General features: G+C 53.8%; 8 protein-coding genes across 8 annotated transcripts; 4 read left to right on the top strand and 4 right to left on the bottom strand.

The window, feature by feature from the left end:
- Positions 1-706: 706 nt before the first annotated feature.
- On the bottom strand, positions 707-3,583 carry N7474_002057 (uncharacterized protein; the record flags this gene model as incomplete). Its single annotated transcript, XM_057193472.1, has 6 exons — positions 707-1,654; positions 1,709-2,259; positions 2,313-3,141; positions 3,199-3,325; positions 3,394-3,486; positions 3,555-3,583. The coding sequence occupies 6 exons, from the start codon at positions 3,581-3,583 to the stop codon at positions 707-709; spliced, it is 2,577 nt and encodes an 858-aa protein (XP_057058425.1).
- A 333-nt stretch (positions 3,584-3,916) lies between these two features.
- Positions 3,917-4,870, top strand: N7474_002056 (uncharacterized protein; the record flags this gene model as incomplete). The annotated part of the gene is made up of 4 exons (XM_057193471.1): positions 3,917-3,942; positions 4,016-4,364; positions 4,421-4,510; positions 4,568-4,870. The coding sequence occupies 4 exons, from the start codon at positions 3,917-3,919 to the stop codon at positions 4,868-4,870; spliced, it is 768 nt and encodes a 255-aa protein (XP_057058424.1).
- Positions 4,871-4,951: 81 nt separating this feature from the next.
- N7474_002055 (carboxylesterase family protein) lies at positions 4,952-5,401 on the bottom strand (the record flags this gene model as incomplete). The annotated part of the gene is made up of 1 exon (XM_057193470.1): positions 4,952-5,401. One exon carries the CDS (start codon positions 5,399-5,401, stop codon positions 4,952-4,954), a length of 450 nt encoding a protein of 149 aa, XP_057058423.1.
- A 1,347-nt stretch (positions 5,402-6,748) lies between these two features.
- N7474_002054 (uncharacterized protein) lies at positions 6,749-9,631 on the bottom strand (the record flags this gene model as incomplete). Its single annotated transcript, XM_057193469.1, has 3 exons — positions 6,749-9,239; positions 9,303-9,357; positions 9,415-9,631. 3 exons carry the CDS (start codon positions 9,629-9,631, stop codon positions 6,749-6,751), a joined length of 2,763 nt encoding a protein of 920 aa, XP_057058422.1.
- An 800-nt stretch (positions 9,632-10,431) lies between these two features.
- N7474_002053 (STE11 family mitogen-activated protein kinase kinase kinase) lies at positions 10,432-13,245 on the top strand (the record flags this gene model as incomplete). Its single annotated transcript, XM_057193468.1, has 4 exons — positions 10,432-10,619; positions 10,689-10,762; positions 10,815-10,966; positions 11,020-13,245. The coding sequence occupies 4 exons, from the start codon at positions 10,432-10,434 to the stop codon at positions 13,243-13,245; spliced, it is 2,640 nt and encodes an 879-aa protein (XP_057058421.1).
- A 510-nt stretch (positions 13,246-13,755) lies between these two features.
- On the bottom strand, positions 13,756-14,992 carry N7474_002052 (mitochondrial 54S ribosomal protein uL5m; the record flags this gene model as incomplete). The annotated part of the gene is made up of 3 exons (XM_057193467.1): positions 13,756-13,879; positions 13,936-14,628; positions 14,742-14,992. The coding sequence occupies 3 exons, from the start codon at positions 14,990-14,992 to the stop codon at positions 13,756-13,758; spliced, it is 1,068 nt and encodes a 355-aa protein (XP_057058420.1).
- A 391-nt stretch (positions 14,993-15,383) lies between these two features.
- On the top strand, positions 15,384-18,014 carry N7474_002051 (ubiquitin C-terminal hydrolase family protein; the record flags this gene model as incomplete). Its single annotated transcript, XM_057193466.1, has 4 exons — positions 15,384-15,455; positions 15,525-15,611; positions 15,662-16,030; positions 16,110-18,014. The coding sequence occupies 4 exons, from the start codon at positions 15,384-15,386 to the stop codon at positions 18,012-18,014; spliced, it is 2,433 nt and encodes an 810-aa protein (XP_057058419.1).
- Positions 18,015-18,314: 300 nt separating this feature from the next.
- N7474_002050 (vacuolar protein sorting protein DigA) lies at positions 18,315-21,323 on the top strand (the record flags this gene model as incomplete). The annotated part of the gene is made up of 3 exons (XM_057193465.1): positions 18,315-18,528; positions 18,593-21,179; positions 21,236-21,323. The coding sequence occupies 3 exons, from the start codon at positions 18,315-18,317 to the stop codon at positions 21,321-21,323; spliced, it is 2,889 nt and encodes a 962-aa protein (XP_057058418.1).
- Positions 21,324-21,460: the final 137 nt, after the last annotated feature.

The raw sequence follows: 21,460 nt of genomic DNA, 5'->3' as shown, positions 1-21,460 counted from the left end.
GCATGGCAATGTGGGGAATGCTATTTCCAAGTGCCTGGGGATAATACCGCTATCTGCATAGACAATGGCGAGCCCTAACCTCAAGCCAGTTGAAGTTTGGCAACCTGCAGTGCAGTCGCTGAACCTCGGGCGCCGAATGAAAGGGCTCCGCAGTAAAAACAATAAAGGCAAAGAAAAAAGAACAAAAGGTTTGCACCAGGGGTCATTTCGCATGAAAGGAAGCCAAAAGAAAATAAAACAAAAAACTGAACGAGGCAAAAGGGAGCTGCCGAAGACGGCGCCTGCACTATCCATCTCGATGGCCGTCGAGTTCCCTCTGTCGCGTGTTGAACGCGCAATGCATGCATCATCAACGATGAAAGTGCCACATAGAAAGAAAGGAAGATCTCAAGATCGAGTTCCGGGGATCCGTGGTTGTCCACTCGCTCCACTACCATAATTTACCTGGCGATAGGGCTGAGCTTCGTCCCGGAAAATGTAATCTGGGAATATTCTCACGACGGTGTTGGAGACAGGTCATGGCAGGCTTGAACGGGGGATGCAGAGTAATGCAGAGGAGCACATCACTGGGCTACTGGTTCTGTCGAAAGAGCCGAGCTTAAGAAGAAGCGAGGTTGCCCTCAGAAGGGCCATCGGTTATCCGTGTGCTAATCTGCATGCTATCTGCATGCACGAAAGTATCATACAACCCGAAATTGCCGTGAAATCAACCGCCTTGACCACACGGCGGAGTTGGGCCAATGGCGCTGATTTGAGTAACGGATTTGCGGTTCCCACTGAGACCGGAACTATAGGGATCAGTCCCAGAAGACAGGCTGCTGCCGATGAAGGCGTTGTTGGCCCACGAAGCATCTGTTGTTCCAGTCGACATCGGTTGGCTAGGGACGTCGAAAGCGCCAAATGTCGTTCGACTGGTTGGATTCCGTTCCCATCCTTGTCCAACAGGGGGTGGCATGCTGGACAGGTTTTGCGAGGGCACCAGCGAGGAAGGGAATGAGCTTCCTATATCAGAAAATCGAGTCTGGGCTAGCCCCCGATACGGGGAATGTTCTTGGATATTCATATTGGTGGTGGCCATGGGATGCAAAGGCGCCTGTTGGCTCAAACCAGGAGGCGGCCCGCGTGACGAGGCGGAAGCAGGGGAGCCAGTACTCCAGATGCTAGGGCCGCCGATGCTAGGGAAGCCAGACAGAACGGGTCTTGGAGTATTGACTGCTGGCTGACCAATTTCATGACCGATAGGCGTACCCGTGGCCTGCGGACTGCGATCGTTGAATGGGTAAGCATTGGCGTCGGGCCCAATCTGGGTCGGTGTCGGCATGGTTGCAGCTCCGCCTAGGAAGGAAGAAAGCTGGTCATTGGGCGAATTCTCGTACGTGTCCGACTCGACCAGCCGCTCAACACCTTCGACGATGCGGTTCATATTGGCAGACATGGACACCGAGGCCGACTGAGAGTCGCCAAACATACTCCGACCCTCTGCAACAGAGTTCGTATCTTGTGTTCCTTGTGGGATGTCCTCTCTTTGAATGCTCGCAGTCGAGAGTGTCTGCTGATGGCCATGCGGGCTTGAGAAAAATTGAGACGGAAGCCCTTCTTCCTGGAAGATGAAAGTCTTCTTGTCTTCGTCATCGACAAGGGCGACGGGGATTTGCTGTGATGATGTTAGTCAAACTCATGTCTAGATAAAATAAAAAACGGATTGTACCTTTCTGACAACCAGGTCGAGTCCATCAATGACGAACTCGCGGATGCGATAAAGCATTTCCATGTTCGGGTGACTTCGTTCCACCCCAAGGTCGTTCATGCGAGGCTTTGGCTGACTATTCACACCGGCGTAACGGCGGGAAGTAGCCTCCTGATCCAAAGGCGCAAACCCGAGGCTTTCTTCGTCTTCCTCCAAAAGGTAATCAATCTCGGGAAGACGCACAATATCAAACGTAGATGCGAGGAGGGACAGAGTGCTCGCATAGATCTTCCAGAACTCCTTGATTTGAATGGAAAGAGACGAGTCAATTTCTTCCTTCTGTGTAGCCAGGAAATCGCTGGTCGTCAGGAGCCAGGAACTATAATGACGAAGTGCTGGCAAGATCCGGCGAGCAACCACCGTCACCTTATCCGGGCCGTTCTTGTTCTCTTTGTTGCTCGGATCCTCGACGGCAAATCGCTCGAGTTCGACTAATAGGATTTGCAGAAGGGTGAAGAACGTCTTGACGTTGATGCGCTGAAAGAAGACGCTAGCATTCGAAACCGGTCCATCTGTAATTTTGGTTAGTGCCTGGTTTGGAAAGAGTAGTGCTGCCAGTACTTACCAGTTGCTCGCGTGCGGGCAAAGGCTTCTGCCGCTATGTTAACCAGGCAGAACTTTTGGAGCGTGCCTTCGAGCGAACGCTCTCTGATATCAACGGCAAGTTGGCTAAGTACTTCACTCTCCAGCTCATCATGCTCGGGGAAGTCGGTTCCCTTGTAGCATTGAGCATGCAGATAGACAAACCAAGGAGCTAATGCTCTTCCTGGAATGCCAGCATCCTCCGGTCGAATCAGCTCTCTTTTGGCCCATGCATTCATTACCTTCTTGAACTCAATTTCCAGGTTTCCTTTCGCCGACGGATGAGGTTCCTGGGCGGACAGTGCTCGGTAGAGGTGGTACGTAGCCCGAAGGTGATTGGCATCTGCAAGAGCAATGATGGCCAATTGATTATGAGATGCCCCAGACGCGGGATATATCACCGAAGCAAGATCATAGTATCCGATGGCAGGGCCCCAGTTGCGATCCTTGCTCACAAGTTCAGCTTCACGATAGCGGGAGAGGTCTCCGAGGCGAATGAGCGTCGCATGGCATGATTGAAGAATGCGCTTGCGCAGATCGCTTGAAACACGAGTTGGAGGCTGCGCCGAGAGATCTGTATGAAGCACCGTTAGCCTGGCGACCGGGTAATTGAGATGATAGCACAGGAAGGGCTCACTCTCGAAGCTGAATTTCCGCGCCACTTTCTCCAACTCCACGATCCCGCCAAAGTGCGATGACAGATGTTGGATATATCCCCGATAGAATCGTTGGCTCGATTTGATAAAGTCCAGGTAATGTTTCTCGAGCTTCCGTTTCTCCACCGGCTTTTTCTTTGTGGTCTCCTCGCGGTACTATCAGGGTGCCTTTGATCAGAAATGCCACACGCCATATAACAGATATTCACTCACCCGAGCTAGCCGTTTGCGAAACCGGGTGTTCAATTTCAGGTGCGCATCCCATAGACGATCCTCCACATTGGCGTCACGCGCGGAGTCGAAATCCAAGAGGATGGCATTCTGGCAAGCGATCCGGAACCTACAAAGCAAGCAACAATGTCAGATCTGTGATGCGCACCGGATGGAGTACATTTTCTAGGTACTGACTCGGACAAGAAGTGGGATAGGTCTGTGAACGCGGGCCCTTTCTCTTTCTCAGCGAGGCCCTTGGACAGCACGCTTTCGGCTGCAAGTGCAATCCTAGATAATGCGACTGATCAACGACCACTCACTCTGCCATTGCAAAAGGAGGTAACAAGAGGACTCACTGCCATGAATCCTGGAATGAGGACGCCATGCTTATGAGAAGCCCGGTCCGATGACCTTCGCCTGTCAGATGGCTAATGGCTGGACGTCGGGCGAGGACAGAAGTAAGCCAGCCATCAGTATGGCCAGATGGACGAACCAAAGAAGATGAAGGAGAGCAAGCGCAGCAGCAAAACAGGAAGATCCGAAGCATGCGCCTGAGGCGGAAAATACTGGGGGGAAATAGAGGGCGGTTATTGGCAGAAATTCTGGGCGGTGAATCATTCTATCATTTGTGCTATGCGTTTTTGTGCCTGTACACAATCACGATCATGGCTGGATGATTATTATCCTAGTGACATCCCTCACAATTGCACAGGACAACATGCTGCGGCATATCTCAGTGTGCTAGTGAGCAATCTCTCAGATGGGAGCCCATATCGCCTATTGATCAACCTACATGGTGCTGCGGGACACTACGCAGCATGGCCAAGCGCTCACGGAGCCCCTCAAGCGACGGGCATCTCGAGGAACCGGAGTTCTCAAGGTCTCCAACTCCATCATCAACCACCGCCACTCCACCTCCAGCACCATTTGAGCGACCCAATTTAGACCAGAATACAGTCAAAGTCATGCACTGTTCTCTGCCCCCCCACCGAGAGACGCTCTCATTTGCTACTTACGAAGACTACGAGGTCCACTATCGCCAGGCTCATGTCAATCGCTGCTCGGAGTGCAGCAAGAACTTCCCTACCGGTCATCTCCTCAATGTTCACATCGAGGAAAACCATGACCCACTCTTTGCTGCTCGCAAAGCACGAGGGGAGAAGATGGTTAGTCTGCAATTGCATTGTAATCCGACTGTGCTGTAGCTGACGACTCCGAATAGTATGGCTGCTTCATCGAGACATGCGAGCGGAAATGCTCCACACCCCAGAAAAGAAGACTGCATCTGATAGATAAACATATGTTTCCCCGGGTATGTAGTATCACCCATTACTTCAACAAGCCAACTGACTGAAAGCTTCCCCACCAGACCTACAATTTCTACATCGTCAATGATGGCATTGACAAGCAGACGTCCCTGCTACGGCCCTTGAACAGCCACCGGCGACGCATGTCTATGACGTCCGTCTCGTCTGCCCAGGAAGGTAGATTGCGGCGGAGGAGCTCTGCTTCTCACTCGAATACGCCTGTTCCCCCGCCGCCCCTGGGCGCTCATCCGGGGACACCAAAGGACATGGAGATTGATGAGCTGGAAAAGTCCATGTCTGCGCTACAATTTGTGCCGACGAGCGTTACAAGAAACCGAGAGAGACTTCCTCGGGGCCAGCCTTGAAGTGGAAATCAATTAGCCTGGTCGTGGATATAACAAGAGTGCGCCTAGTACCGCAATCAACTATCGTCCGAACGCGATGGATTACTGCCCCTGCAAATAATCCATCTGCACAGACTGCTCAATGATAAACGAGAGGTTATACCGCGGGTCCTGGCTTCCACCAGCCACCCATCCACCGCCATAGATCCACACCGCGACGGGCAGCTTGTCACCCTCTGCAACACCATGCGGCCGCACCACGTTGATGGCAAGACAGTCTTCCGAGAAAGGATTGCCCAGCACCCAACACTCGGGATAATTAGCCGTTGCACTTCGACTGCCGTCCCAAATCGCGTTTAATGACCGTGGCTGGCGGAACCGCAAGTCTCCCACCGGAGGCTGCGCAAAGGGCATCCCAAGAAACACGTCTTGGCCATAGTGCTGTTTCAAAATGCCGTGGTAAGGCCCATTGCGGACCTTGACGCTCGGCGGAGTGACGCGTGGATGTGCTGCACCACACGCCGTGCTGGATAACAGCGATGTCGCCGTCATCAAGGACACGGCTAAGGAGAATACATGGCGAGACAACGCTTATCAGAAACCAGTCCTTTGAAGTTATTAACTTGACTAGTCACCTCAAGTGCCTACTTGTATGCAGCAGAAGCCAAGACCAAATGCCGCAGCCTCGCCTTTTATGTTAAATCCTTCGTGCCATTAATCAAGTCAAGAAGAACCAACTACTCAGTCTATCGAGCTCCCCGCTTCGGAGAAATGAAATATTCTCATCTCCTCAAGAGTCGGCTCACCCCGACAAATGTAATCTATTCTTGATTCATCAATGGCGTACATGCACTACCCAACTAGAACCCCACATAATACCCCAGTATGGTCCGTTCATATAGACCGAGGGGATGAAGGACCACAGACGGGAGAAGTATTTCCCACCATGATCCTAGCGCAGCAAAAGTTCCGCAGAAAAGGATATGAATGAGGCAACCACGTTAAGAAACGAATGCTGATTGGTACCAAAACCCGCTCTGGCTGGTCTCTAGGTGCTCGCTCAACTAGTCTGCTCGGCGCTTACAGTCTCCGTAGTGACTAGTAACTTAGGGCAAGGGCAAGCAAGTCCTCCCAGCCCGAAGCGAGCTCCTCCGGCTGGAGCGAGGATATCCGGCTCGGAGACGTACATATGTTCCTATTTCGGACTATTAAGTCAATAATTAATGAGTCGGGGGTTAGTACAAGGCGGGATCTATGGGTGAGCTTGGACGCTTCTCCGCTCCTCTGTTGTTATGTCCGGGCGGGTCCTCCAGCACTAGCCCTATCAAGTAGTTTCGGCCGTACAAATGGAGAAGATTTTGTTTGGGGTAATGATAGCAATTCATCAATGTCCGCCTAGTTCGTAGCCATCCTCTGTACACAAGTCTTCTCAGACAAGGATTGGAGCTCAGTTCGCAGACTCTCCCCACCCATCTCTCTCTCTCTCTCTACAAGTTAGTCCTCCGGATGAAGAACCCGAAAAGAACCCAGATATACAGAAGACGAAACGAAATGCGCCATAATTCATTTCTTCCCGGTTCACAAAAGTTGTTATCATAAGAATTCAAAATCGTTTTAATAACGATGAAACCGAAGAATTCATCTCACGTGTCCGGGCTCATAAAAGATAATCGCATCGCATCAACCGGGGGGTATAGACGGCAACAACAAAGGTGCTGGAGTCGTAATACATGCAAACCGGCCCAACAAGAAACTTGACCCAAATATCAAGAAGAAAAGACAAACACCCGTTCCTCATCCCGCATATACATAAACGCCATTAGATATCATATGGACCAAGGGAAAGTAAAAAGTAAAGGTATGCATGCACGCATGCATGCCCATTGACAGCGCATCTGCTCAGCTCTCCAGGAGATCAGCATAAGCATCCAAGCTAGATCCCACCAGGTCGACAATAGCCCAGCTAGTATTCCCCTTGAAAGTTCTCGCCCAGACGCGGACGATGGCCACGCTAAGCTGGCGGACCTTGTAAGGATTAGCGACGAACTCCGGGTCAGGAGCACCGGGCGGATCAACAGCCATGTCTGTTTCGTCCATCATGCTCTTGATCCACAGGAGGAGTTTGCGCTCGTGCTCGGACAGGCGCTGCTCGGACTGTGTTGCGGGGATGGCGAGGAGCCAGCGACTGAGCAGGAATGCGCACTCGAGACTGCAGAGGGAGTGCTGGATGCTCCAGAAGAAGGAGTGGGTTCGGGCCACGAAGTCGATGCCCAGGCGGACGGGGATGGAAAGAGCGTGGGCGGAGTGGAGGAGGGCCATGATTAAGCGAGGGCTGCGGGCGATGGGAGGCGAGGAGTTCAGTGCACTTGCGATTTGCATTGGGTCTTGGGTGATGAGGTGGCGGCACGGGCCGAGATCGACGTGCAGGCGGATGTATGCAAGGCCCAAGAGTGCGGTGGATGTGAAGGCAATAGGTCCTGCGGGATTTTGAGGGTCGATGCTGGATTCTGGCGTGCGTTTCCACAGAGCTTTCCAGGCACCCAGAGAACTGTCCAGCGCGTTCAAATCTTCCTGTCTCAAGCTGGTTCCTTGCATAGTCGGGGCGGAGAGACATAGCTGCCGCGCAAAGAAAATTTGTTGAATAATAGCATGGATAAGGATGTAGTTGCCCAGAGGGGAGATGGGTGCCGAGGGGACAGACGTGGCAGACTTCATGAACAGCCGGGCGAACGCTTCCTGGAAGGGCACGTCGGACCCAAGCCGGTACCGATGCGCTCGTCGCCATTGAATGGCATTGTTGGCTTTCCAGAGTTCATGCGAACAGGGCATGTTCAACTTCAGCTCCCCGTTCAAAATCAGGGGAGGGATGTTGTACATGATCGAGTGAAGGTTGAAGAAACAGTACACGATGAGTTTCGTTCGTCGATTGCCTTCTCTTCGTGACCATTCTTCCCAGGTGATGGGGTCTAGCGTAGGAGCGGGTTCGGATAAGCCGTGTTCTCGAACGAGTCTGGCCAAAGTGCTCTGGAGCGAAAGAATCTCCCGCAAGAGTTCCGGATGTCGCTCCCAGGATGCGAATACGGTCAGTAGCAAGAATGTCCGAATCACCTCCATATGTGCGTCGGAATCATCCGGTGTGTATATGGACGGGATCACTGGAGGATTAGGCATCGGTTGGTGATGCTGCTGGAACGGGCTGCTGGCCGTATTGGAGATCATGGATGATCCACGCGAGTTCTGGACAGCGGATGGGGGGGAGAGATAGTTCCATGAAGGATAAGGCACTTGCCTGCTGTCTCGGCGGCGCAAGCGCTCCAGAAGAATTGCCTTGGCCGCATAAAATAGGTCAATCCCGCGGTTATTCTCGAAGCGGTAGTGTGAGCCAGCTGCGGCCAGCGCTAGCGTCAGCTCCGGGGAACACTTGGCAATCGAAAGCGTGGGAACATGTACGAATGGAAGATGTTCATTCAGTCCATTAATATACCCGGCGAAGAACCGAGATAGTGCATGTCGTGATGGCGGAACAAAGCCCTTGGGGAGAACAAAGGAGAACTCCTCGAGCTTTGAGATGAAGACCTGCCGGTCCGAATTTGAGATATCCCATGCCGGTCGGGGGCTGTCATCCGACAGGCCAATGCGCTCGTCAATCTCGTGGGATTCTGGCTGGAGCGAAGGCAATCGAGACCCAAAATTCGAAAACGATGGTGGGTCATCGGTCACTCGCGGGTCACTCATCAACTCACCCCCGAGTCGCGCCGTCTCGCGAACCGGTGGTTTGGAGTCGATCGACATGTTATGCGGCAGCATCGGTTCCTCAACCGATGAGAATACCCCCGAGTCCCAATCCGAGGACAGTCCTACGCTTTCCAGAAAGACCGTGAAATCTTGGACAGGATCTCCTAGGTCCGTGAGGTCGAGCATCGACGGTTCTACCCCGTAAGTGTCTGTGATGGTTCGTTCCTGGGCCTGTGGCAGTGGCTGTGATGACTGGCTGGCTGAGTGCGCGGGTTTTCTCATCGATTCCAGGCCTTCCTGTTGGCCCTCCAGAGCGACATGGCTCGCCGCATGCGACAGCAGATTCAAGTCATAACCCCAGGACGGATTGAAGTGCGGTGTATCGACTATCGACGGTTGCTGCACCTGGACTTCTGGCGCGGGTGGGGGAGGCACGGGCTGGGTGTGGACGGGGATGGCATCCGCCAGCTCCAACATTCGCGACTCGTGATGCGGCGGATGAATGATGTTGGGTTGGATGGGGAGATCATGGTGGGGTTGGTGGTGTTGGGGGTGCAGGTGGTGGTTCTCGTGGCCATTGTGCTGTGCCCGATGCTCGCGGTTGGCGGCACTCTCGGCGGGATGGACTAATCGTTCATGGCGCACCAGGAGATCGCTGTGCCGGATGGTCAGCGAGGGGACTGCGGGGAGAGGGGGCAGAGAGGGGAAGAATGATTACCTCCGGGCAAAGGACTTGGAGCAAATGTCACATGAGAAGGGTTTCTCCTTCGTATCTGTTGTCCTACATTAGGAATGGAAATCCAGCGAGGGGAGCCAGGGGGTTACTCAACGGGTGCGGAGATGGCGTTGGAGATGTTCCAGCCGGGCAAAGGAGCGACTGCAGTACTCGCAGGAGAGGGACTTGCGATGCACCTGTTTCTTCTTGATCTTGACCTCGTCCTTGTCGTCCATGGTGGAGGGCACAGGGACTACGAAGGCACGAATCCGTGTAGAAGCAGAATTTGAGGCTGTCGAGCGGGGAAATCTGTGGGGATGAGGGGGAGTCATGTGACTGCTACGAGGTGGGATCCGGATGGTTTCTTAGGTGGTGATAGGAACTGGCGATGGAGACTGGTCTCGTCGGAGCACCATTGGAGCATGACTCCATGATGATTCCGTTCTGCGTGCTATCCAGTTCCTGTGTCCGGGCGGAGCCGGTGGGCCATGCTTGGGCGGTGGACGCTCCCCTCGACTTAGGCACCAACGAGACTCGTTTAATATTATCCGACACGTAAATAACTACGAGACAGCCCTAGGACGAAACACTGCGGTATGTCCGACTGATTCGACGCGTCTCATGCGTTTCAAAGCCCGCGCAGTGGGTCAATCGGTTTGCAAGGGATGAAACATGCCCTGAAACCCGTGGGGAACAGGCTCGATCTGACTAAGGCGGTGTTGTTTCAACGCCGATCGCTTTCTTCTCTTTTGCCATCTATTTCGTCTCCCATTTGAATCCAGCCCAGCTCATTCATTGATTCCATTGACCCGTTGCGACTCCCTGGTACGTGATACACAACCCCTTGCCCCTGGTTACAGCGTCGGGCCGACTCCGACCATCTATCGCCCTCCCGCCCCCAACCGCCGTCTCTTCTCATTTGCACACGCCATCAACACTAATGCAATTCCCTGCTAACCGACCAAGAGCAGGTTGTCGAGACTATGCATTGACTACGTCACCCTTCTCCTCACCGACGATCGATTTGAATCATTCCACACCACGGTCGTCTCTCTAGGTGGGAGATCAGGGCTCTGCGATAGGAAGGTAGTGTCAACCAGGCACTGACCGGTAACAAGAGCTGGGGATCACAATGCTGGCTTCCAAAACGCCCTATGCAGCGCCTCTGGGCGGACCGACCACCCAGACACCAGTGACATCCTACATTCCCACCACATCACAACGGCCGACGATGAACACGAAACCTCAGGAGGGTGTGGGGTTTAGCAGCCCGACAAAGTCGGAGTTTTCAGATGGCCAGGACGAACTGGCGGCCGTGAGGTACGACCCGTCATCTATGGGAGCAGCGATGCGATGGCGATGATCGTGCTGACCGGTCTTTCTACACAGGGCTTGGGATGAGAAACGGGTCATCACCTGGCTTCACGGTATCAAGTGTGGCCAATATGAGCCTATTTTTAAAGGTATGACCGCCCCTGTCTCTTTGCCACAGCTATTGGGGCTAATCCGGGACAGCCAACAACTTCACGGGGGATAACTTGCTCGAATGTGACCAAAAGATCCTGCAGGAAATGGGCATCAAGAAAGTCGGGGACCGAGTGCGCATCTTCGTCGCCATCAAGCAGCTCCGTACCAAAACCGGTCCGACTTGCCGGGCAAAGAACATGGTGAGATCGTCTGCCCTTCTTACGACGAACCACGTGCTGACGTCGGAGGACAGCAAACGTTGGCTGCACTGGAGAAGGCAGCATTGGCCACGAAGGTGCCGACTCGCCGCTTGTCCCAGCAGGATGATGGATACTCCCCGCTTGGCGGCGACTTTGGTCTCCGTGCTGGTCGCTACAACAGTAGTAGGAATCCGAGTACCGGCGACGCTAAGCACCCACGGAATCCGAGTCTGGATGGTATCACCATGGGCGCTCTCCCACCAAACTCCCCGGTGATTCGGGTCATCTACACCGGTGGACAAACCAAGGTTCTCGATATCCGCAACTGTAAAACGCACGACGAGGTCATTCTGTGTGTATTGAGGAAGCTTCAGCTTCCCGAGCACCAGTACAGAAACTATTGCTTCTACGTGCTGGACGGGTTGGATCCGGATTTGTCCAATTGCAGGAAGCTTACGGACAAGGAGCTTATGGAAATCTGCGAAGGCGTTAACAAATCTGAACGAGGCCGCTTGATTCTCCGGAAAGTCCATGCAGGTGAACCCGACATGGACGAGATTCGCCGCGCCTCTCAGCTCGCCGTCGACGAAAGTCAGGCTCAACATCTGAGTGCTTTGAGTGGCTCGAACATGCGCAACCAGCTCAAGATCCAACAGTTGACGGGTGAATCTTGGCATAATATCAAGCAGCCCATTTCTCCCCGGGGCTCTGGTCCTCGGCATCGTCCGTCTAATTCCACCGATCAAGATGCGCTACCACCACCCTATGCCATTGAACGCCATCCCGAGCGTCATCCGGTGTCTAAGCTGCGGTCGTTCTTTGGACAACGACCTCCGAGTGAGATGATCATTCACGAACTTCCATCCTTCTTCCCCAGTCACGACAAGGAGGACATCGAGAAGACGATGCGTATGTCTGTCCGGAGATCTCAACGCCTGAGTCGCGCGGCGAGCCGCATGAGCCGCATGAGTGTTGTCAGCAATTACAGCTACGCGTCCAGTCTCAAGGACGCGCCTCCGTTACCGCCGCTGCCTCAAATCCCCCCAATTCCCAGTATTGCCGACAGCTGGCTTCAAGGCCAGCCTGGAGCACAGCCAAACCAACAAAACTCCCGGCCTTTGTCGGTCTCCAAATTCAACCTCCCTCAATCCTCGTATCGGGATTCTGTCGCCTCCAGTTCTCTGCAGCCACTTCAAGAGGAGTCTCCTGTCGAGCCGAATCGCAAGTCGTACGTCTCCTTTGACAGTGGCTCCTCCGATGAGCCGAATCCTGCTCGCCAGAGCTTTTTCGACGAGAGCATGAGCGTCGCCGCTACTGATGGTGGTTCGTTCAATGACCGTTTGAGCGCGTTCGTGGCCGAGGATGGCGAGGAAGAGGACGTGGACCTGAGCGATTTCTTGGCTGGGAATAATTTTGCGCCCAAGAACTGGATGAAGGGTTCCTTGATTGGTGAAGGTTCTTTCGGAAGCGTCTTCCTTGCCCTCCACGCCGTTACCGGTGAACTCATGGCTGTCAAGCAAGTCGAGATCCCCTCGGCCACGAAAGGGACCGAGTTCGACCAACGGAAGAACAGCATGGTCACGGCCCTCAAGCACGAAATCGAACTCCTACAAGGGCTTCACCACTCGAATATCGTGCAATACCTTGGCACCGCGACCGATGACCAGTACCTCAACATTTTCCTGGAGTATGTGCCTGGTGGCTCCATCGCAACGATGCTGAAGCAATACAACACCTTCCAAGAGCCTCTGGTGAAGAACTTTGTCCGACAGATTCTCACCGGTCTCTCCTACCTCCACAGCCGGGACATCATCCACCGCGACATCAAGGGCGCCAACATCCTCGTGGACAACAAGGGAGGCGTCAAGATCTCCGATTTCGGCATCTCCAAACGCGTGGAAGCATCCACGGTCCTGGGTTCTCGCGCTAGCGTCGGCGGCGGTGCTGGTAGCCATCTGCACCGTCCTTCCCTGCAAGGCAGCGTGTACTGGATGGCACCCGAAGTCGTGCGCCAGACAGCGCACACCAAAAAGGCCGACATCTGGAGCTTGGGCTGTCTCGTCGTCGAAATGCTGAGCGGCGTCCACCCCTTCCCGGACTGCAGCCAACTGCAGGCCATCTTCGCCATTGGCAGCAACCAGGCCCGTCCGCCTGCTCCAGAGCACGTCAGCCAGGAGGCTGTCGAGTTCTTAGACATGACCTTCCAGGTCGACTACCAGCTGCGCCCGAGTGCGGATGAGTTGCTCCAGTGCAAGTTCCTGGCCAACACGCTTCCTTGATGGGGGCTGGGTTCTACTACCTATTAACTCTGTAATACGATCTTACGCATGATGGTGATTTGGTTTTTGTCGTTTTCTTCGTTTAATGTGGATATCTCTCGGTCTGGGGTGACGGTGGAAATGCAATCGAGCTGGTTTCGTGTTGTGTTTCTGCCTGGTTGATTAGATGAACATGGAACTCGAATGAGGAATTCATTCAATATCTAATAATACCTTTCTTTGTAGGCTGTTGCCTCATTTCTAACAAGTAGCTGCATGCATTGCTGCCTGCCAAAGGTATGAGTACAAAGTGCCGCCATCATCCCTACGCTACAGTGTTTGAGGGCCAGGTCGTATCAGGCTACTATAATATCGGATCTGGATATGCTGAATGGGAATGAATTGACGTAGGAAAAAGAAATAGTACATATCCGCCAATCACACTGGCCACTCTGCAGGCCATCTCTAAGGTTACATATTGAACAAAGGAAAAGGATTCACTAAATGACAAGAGGCAAACTCAGGGCTCATCTAGTTGACGATCTTCCCATGGAAGGGCACACCCATGGCACTAAGGAGCAGGCGTGCATCCTTGTCCGCCCTGGCGCTGGTGTGGATGGTGATGTGGCAACCGGGGATCATCTTAGGAGGGTACCTATTGGCACAGCGTTAGATCCAACCAAACCGAAGAGAATAATGTGTAGCACTCACATGTCATAGTTGACTTCAATCTCCGGAAACAGAGCAACCTGCTCAGGCTCCAGTCCAAAGGTAATATTCCCACTACTATCACCACTCGTCCCCTTCACACCAGGCCAGTCCTTCAGTCTCGGCAGAACAACATCAACCAACTTCCCGAAGAAGTGATACATATCCTCCCCGCGCAGCTCCGCCTTGACAGCAACAGTATCCCTCCCAGGGGCAATACTCCAAGTCGACACACTAGCGCGGGACTTGAATGTCTCGACACGCTTATTCGAAATGGCCTGCACGGCCATCCCGGCGACGTGCAGCCAGCCTGAGTTCTCCTGAGCAGCCTGCTTAACGTAGCTGTGGATGGTAATGCGCTCTAGCTGGGGGATGCTGTTGAATTTAATTGGCTTGCGCAGGAGTCGTAGGACATCGCCGCCGCGTGGCCCGCGTAGAGGACGGTTCTTGTGGTAGGGGGAGCTGTCGTCCCATTCGCGGAGACGGGGTGCCTTGGCTGGTGGGGTGAAGCCTGGTGGGTTGTGCACGTAGCACAGCGTGAGGATGTCGGATGATATTGTGGCGTCGTAGGTTTGTTGGACGCGTGGCAGGGAGAAGGGGCCCGGTACGAATACGCGCGAGGACGGGTCTGATGGCGGTGGTGGTTGATGCGGGTGGAGAGGGCCGCGGTCGTATTTTGGGGGTCGGAATTGGTATCTAGGGTTGCATGTTAGAGGCTATATTATATAATTGCAGGAGAGTTTGGAATTGCAGAAAAGATCAAGGTCAAGACCAAGCGCCAGGGGAATTGTCAGAGACATAGGACATACCGACTGCGTGGGAGCTGAGCTCTGCGGGACTTTGCGGCTGCAACGGGGTTGAATGATTTCACTGCCTCCTCTGGCAGTGGTGTGGCCAGGGAGGACTCGGTCTCCAGCTCGGCCAGATGGTTGGACAGACGCCTGGCTGGCGCATCATCAGAGGCATTGCGCCGGCATGCTAGGGTCTGCGGACGAGCCGACGGGACAATCGCCCGTGGCAGTGTCCGTGTTAGGTATCTTGATGGCTCTCGGGCAGCCATGTTGTGTCGAACGAACGTGGTGAGCACCCGAGCGGAGATGGAGGTCTGGCTCCCGAAAATTGTTTGACGGGTCCCATCCAGTCACGTGAAAAATCGCCTTACCCACCAGGCATCCAATTAGTGCCCCGCGAGTGATGATCGATCTACCTTGTGATCTGCCTTCGTGATCTTGTTGCCATGATTCCCTGCTTGTGTTTCGGTCAGAAGAGTTCATTTTGCTATCTCATACGCCCTTCATGTTCCCTGTCATCTTGCATCCTTTTCTAGCTCTGTGCTAGTCTCCAATTTTCTCTTCCACTTCATGTCCCCCCACATCATTGCACCTTTTCACGCGTCTTTTCTTTCTCTCTAAGATCTCCTTGTTTTCTTTGCATCTCCTGCATTTGTTACAATGAGTGGCATCCACCGGTTTCTTGCCCGACGTGATCGGCACAGCAGGCATGAGAAGCACGGCAAAGACGAGGTATGTATCTGATTGTCAGACTTGTAGCGATATACTTCTCTATGAAATACTAAATCTGGATTGCTATAGTCGTCTCACATTCTTTCAAAGCCTCTCTTTCAGGGCTTTTTCACATCAGAAGTGGTTCCAGAAAACGGTCCGGAACACAAGAAGAAGGTACGCGCCAGATCTCCCATCACCACTTTACCCCGCTGACCCGTACATAGGTCAAAGAGCTAGAACGTCGCATCAGAGAGATTGGGATCGTGGGTCTGAGAGAAGAGAATTGCAGCTACGCCTTGCTATCCACCCAAGGGGATCTGGACAGGGCATTCCTCTCCCTGATTCTGCTGGAGGATTCCATCGAGGGCATCATCAGACCCTACTCTCCTACCACCAAACTCCTTGGTGCAGAGAACCGTGAAGGGGTCACCTGCTGGCTGGACTCGCTGCTATTTGCCATGTTTGTGCGTCTTGATTGCTTTGAGGCCGTCCTGTACAAACAGTTCCCGGAGGAGCCACGTAACAAGCTGGCAGTTCTAATCCGGTACTGGGTGAATATGCTACGGTCCGGGCAGCTCATCACTACAGATATTGTAAGTGATTTTGATTGCGACCTACGGCGATCGCTTTAACTTCACCTCGACTCACGTGTGCTAACGCTTATGTTTCTAGACCAAACATCTGCAGAATACCCTTGCCGAGTGTGGCTGGGCCTCAGCTGGTGAGGTGCGCCAGCAAGATGTCTCTGAAGCCTTTACCTTCATCACGGGCAAGCTCGAACTACCTCTTCTCACGTTAATGATGAGCATCTATCACTGGGGGAAGACAGATCTGAGCAGCGATCACAAGTTCATCAATGAACGGCTGCTCGAAGTGGCTATCCCGCCTGAGCGCGCCGACGGGCAAACTCTTACCCTAGAAGATTGCTTAGAGGCCTACTTCAACAACCGGATCGAAGTGAAACGGTACCTTGAGGAGAATCGGGAGAGCCTTCTCAGCTCAACCGAATCGACTGAATCTCTTACCAAGGGATCCTCCGCGCACGTGGAGGAAATTACGGGAACACTGACTCCGACTGCTTCCAACACCTCACAGTCTTTCAGGGCATCTCCCGCGTCGTCGACCACTGGAATTGATGCGACTGGCACGGCCACCCGGACTCTCCCTCGTCGGGACAGCATCGTTCGCGAAAGATTCATTCCGGACCCCACCGATGAAAAGGCCGACGCCAAAAGCGATGGTTCACAGCCCCGGAAGGGCAGCTACCGCAAAGAGGTTATGATGCCTGCGTGGCAGTTCTTCAGCCTCATTCGTGTGTCCTCCCCTGAAATGGTCAGAGATCTAGTAACTGACATTTCCTTCTCAGCTTGGTACACCGATAACACGCCGACCAATGACGCTCAGGTCGCCGACCACTTCTCTTCTCAGAGACCAATCCTCGGCATCTGCTTGAAGCGTTACTCCTACCTGCCAAATGGACGAGCCATACGCCTCAATACCTTCATCGACATCCCCACCGAGATCGGACTTCCATGTTTCATCAAGGATGACAAGCTTGACGATAAAGATACCCGCCTGTATGGCAACTTCAAGCTTTCCTTGCAGTCCATGGTCTGCCACAGAGGTAACTCGGTCGATTCCGGACACTACATCTCCATCGTCAGAGGGACAACTGCCGATTCCTACCCCCTCGGCGTGGAACCGGGCAGGTTCTGGATACGGTTTGATGACCTTGCCGCTGAACGAGTCACGCTTGTCGATATTGAGGAAGCCATGAAGACGGAATCTCCCTATCTACTCTTCTATCAGATCCTTCCCATTGGCGAAGATGCGTCGACTTCTTACTTCCAGAACAGACACTATGCACCATCTTCGCAGGCGTCGGAGGACGCTATGGTGCATGAGAATCTGGCGGGTGTCTCCGCTAGCTTGCTTGCCTTGTCTGACAATGACAAGACAAATACTGATGACCACAACGAAGAGCCGGCATCTGGTCGACCCAGCCTTGAAGTGACGGCGCCCAACAACGGCAAAAACACTGATGACCACCACACCGAAGAGCCAACCTCTGGTCGACCCAGCCTCGAAGTGCCGGCGCCAGGCAGCCCCACTGCCCAGCTGGCCAGAAATCCTGAACGACGATCTGGCGTGGTTTTCTCGGATCGCACCAGCCCTCGCCAAGCACGCTCGATGCCATCCACCTCCCCTCGAATGGCGCCCACCACCGAAGAAGAAGGCAACAAGTTCTCGTTCTCTCGCCGTGGATCCCGTTCGGCGACGAAGAGTCAGTCCGGAAGCCGTGCGACCAGTCAATCAGGCGACAAGCGCCTCAGTGCCACGTTCTCTCGCTTCGCCGGACGGCTTAGCAGAGAGAAGATGAGCAGCGATGGGTCCGCTGCGGACAGCGAGGTCGATGACTGGGTTCTGGACAGTGATGAGGCCATGCCTGGGGACATGAAACTTGGGCTGGCTGCCCATTCCGATGGTAGGACCCATTCCAAAGATTATGATCGCTTCAAGGAGAAGAAGGAGAAGGGTAAGGAGAAGAAGCTGGAGCGGGAGTGTCTGGTGATGTGATGCTACGATGTTTGACGACTTACGACTGTATCCGTTGCATATCTTTATGATGGATGATACCCCAATCTGTGATTCGAACTGTGTATGACTCTGTTTCAATATTTACATCTCGAAATCTTTCATTATTGTTTCTCTGTCCTTAGTAGTAGTTGTTGCTAGCCTCAGGCATCTAGGCAGCCGCCCTCCGCACCGCCGTCCAGGCAGCTCCCTGCCGTGCCGCATCATCACCTTCGATCTGCCTGCTCTCACTGTCTCCATCTCCGACCCGGCATGCGATAGTCTCTGCACAGCTTGCGCACCATGGCGCTGGACGGATCCAGCAGTTATATTGCTCCCAATAACCTCCAGGAACCCTCGGACTCCCTGCCCATGTTCGATGTCCAGCGGGTGCAGCTCCAGTTCCAGGTCGCGGCCGACTTCGTCGCGGCCCAAGTCGCCAACAATGTGTTGGTGTTGGCCCTGTCAACTGGCCGGATTCTTCGCATCGATCTCGACAGCCCAGAAGACATTGATGGTGAGCTGTTCAGCAACCCTTCTTCCCCGCAGACGAGACTAACCTCGTGTCACACCGGCAACAGACATCGATCTCCCCAAGAAGTCCTCCGAAGTCGGCCTGATCCGGCGCATGTTCCTCGATCCCTCGGCTTCGCATCTCATCGTCAGCACCACCCTCGGTGAAAACTACTACCTCCATACCCAGTCCCGGCAGCCGAAGGCGTTGTCCAAGTTGAAGGGTGTCTCCATTGAAAGCATTGCGTGGAATCCTTCGTTACCAACTGCATCGACTCGGGAGATTCTGTTGGGCACAACCGATGGCAACGTCTATGAAACCTACATCGAGCCGTCCTCGGAGTTCTACCGCCGTGAAGAGAAATACGTCGCGTCTGTCTACAAGGCGCCGGATGCCTCGCCTGTGATAGGAGTCTGCGCAGAACTAGTACCCTCAAGGCCCGATCACAGAAGGGTTTTTGTGGCCACTTATGCGAAGTTGGTTCACTTCCTTGGTCGGACAGCAACTGTGAAACATGGACGAGAAGGCGGCGGTTCTATCTACACAGACCTTTTCCAGCGCGGGACATCGTCGATCCATGAGGCCCAGAACCCGTCTGGCTCTGCGCCTGCTGTGTTGATGGTCTCCCCTTCTCTCTCGGAGGGACCTCAAAGCGACGAAGAGAGTCAGAAGGAATTTGCGTGGCTCAGCTCCCAAGGAATCTATCATGGCCAGATCGAATCGGACACCCCCTTTGAGAATGGTAAAATGCTGCAGCGTTCAATTTTCCCCGCTACTGAGTCCTACCGCGGAGGCAAACGAACAGTGCAAAAGCCAATATCCGCAATGACCTTGTCGCAGTGGCATGTTTTGGCACTCGTCGAAGGTCGAGTGGTTGCTGTCAACCGTCTCAGTGAGGAAATTGTCTATGACCAGTCAGTCTTGGAGCCCGGGCAGCACGCACTGGGTCTGTTGACGGATGTCACGCAAAAGACGTACTGGCTTTTCACCGGCCAAGAGATCTACGAAGTTGTGGCTAACGACGAAGATCGAGATATTTGGAAGACGTACTTGCGCGAGCAGAATTTTGATGAAGCGCTCCAATATGCCCGCGGCGCAGCGCAACGGGATGCTGTGTTGACTGCTTCGGGTGACTTTTTGGCTGGAAAGGGTAATTTTTTCGAGGCGGCCAAGGTCTGGGGGAAGAGCAGCAAAGGATTTGAGGAAGTCTGTCTGACGCTCATTGATCACAAAGAGCACGATGCTTTGCGGAAGTATCTTCTTTCGCAGCTCTCGGCATACAAGAAAGCGTCGACGATGCAACGGATCATGGTTGCGAGTTGGCTTGTGGAGCTTTTCATGTCCAAGTTGAACTCTCTCGACGATAACATCGCTACCAAGGCTGAGTTGGCGGAAGATGTGAGTTCCGGGCAAATCGAAGAGCAACTGGGCAGGGTCCGCACCGAGTTCCAAGAGTTTGTGAACAAGCACAAATCCGACTTGGACAAGAGGACGGTCTATGCCATCATCAGCAGCCATGGCCGGGAGGAGGAGCTGCTTTTCTTTGCCACCGCCACGAACGATCACAGTTATGTTTTGTCGTACTGGATCCAGCGCGAGAAATGGTCGGAAGCGTTGGGCGTGCTGCAGCGGCAAAGTGACCCCGACGTTTTCTACAAGTACAGCAGCGTGCTCATGACACACGCGCCTACGGGGCTGATTGAAATTTTGATGCGCCAGACAAATCTGGAAATCGAACGGCTCATCCCTGCGTTGCTGAATTATAACAAGTCCGCCAACGTCTCTCTTGACCAGAACCAAGCTGTGCGCTATCTGAACTTCATCATCTTCCACCATCCGAAACCCTCAGCGGCAGTCCACAACACCCTGATTTCAATTCATGCCTCGAGTCCATCCCCCTCAGAGGCGGGGCTGCTCACCTACCTCCAATCGCAGCATTCGTCACCACCCCCATACGACGCAGACTTTGCCCTCCGTCTATGTATCCAGCACAAACGGGTGCAGTCATGCATCCACATCTACAGCGCAATGGGCCAGTACCTGCAAGCCGTGGAACTGGCTCTCGAACACAACGACATCGAGCTCGCCGCCATCGTCGCCGACCGACCAGAGGGCAACGACAAGCTCCGCAAGAAGCTCTGGCTCCTCGTCGCCGAGAAGAAGATTCAGCAACCCGGAACCGGCATCAAAGACGCGATCGAATTCCTGCGCCGCTGCAAGCTCCTCCGCATCGAAGATCTCATCCCCTTCTTCCCCGACTTCGTCGTCATCGACGACTTCAAAGACGAGATCTGCACCGCGCTGGAAGACTACTCGCGCCACATCGACGCTCTCCGCCAAGAAATGGATAACTCCGCGCAGACGGCGCACCAGATCCGCAGCGAAATCGCAGGCCTGGACTCACGCTATGCCATTGTCGAGCCCGGTGAGAAATGCTGGATCTGCTCGCTGCCCCTGCTGAGTCGCCAGTTCTTTGTGTTCCCCTGCCAGCACGCCTTCCACAGTGACTGCCTGGGCAGGGAGGTGCTGGAGGGTGCTGGGGGCAAGAAGAAGTATATTCGGGACCTGCAGGCTCATCTGAGTACAGGTGATTTGTCTTCTTCAAGGAGAGACGAGATTGTTAAGGAGCTGGATGCGCTGGTCGCTGAGGCTTGGTAAGTTCTTTCGATATTCTCCAGCTCCGCGTTCTGTACTGATCGTTGCTATGCAGTATTCTCTGTGGGGACCACGCCATCAAGCAAATCGATAAGCCGTTCATCACGGATTCGGAGACGGTCAATAATGACTGGGTATTGTAGAGGAACTCACTGGGCAGTCGCGCTCGCTCGTACTGTTTGTCGATGTTTGGGATCGTTCGAGCTTTTACAGTGCTGGCTAGAGCATGGCAGGGCCTGTCCTTGAATACTGGGGTGTGGCAGCTTTCTTTTTCCATTGC

Source organism: Penicillium riverlandense, assembly GCF_028828495.1.
Source record: "Penicillium riverlandense strain IBT 135883 chromosome Unknown utg000001l_segment0_segment0, whole genome shotgun sequence".
Lineage (NCBI taxonomy): Eukaryota > Fungi > Ascomycota > Eurotiomycetes > Eurotiales > Aspergillaceae > Penicillium > Penicillium riverlandense.
This window is presented reverse-complemented; position numbering and strand designations above follow the sequence as displayed.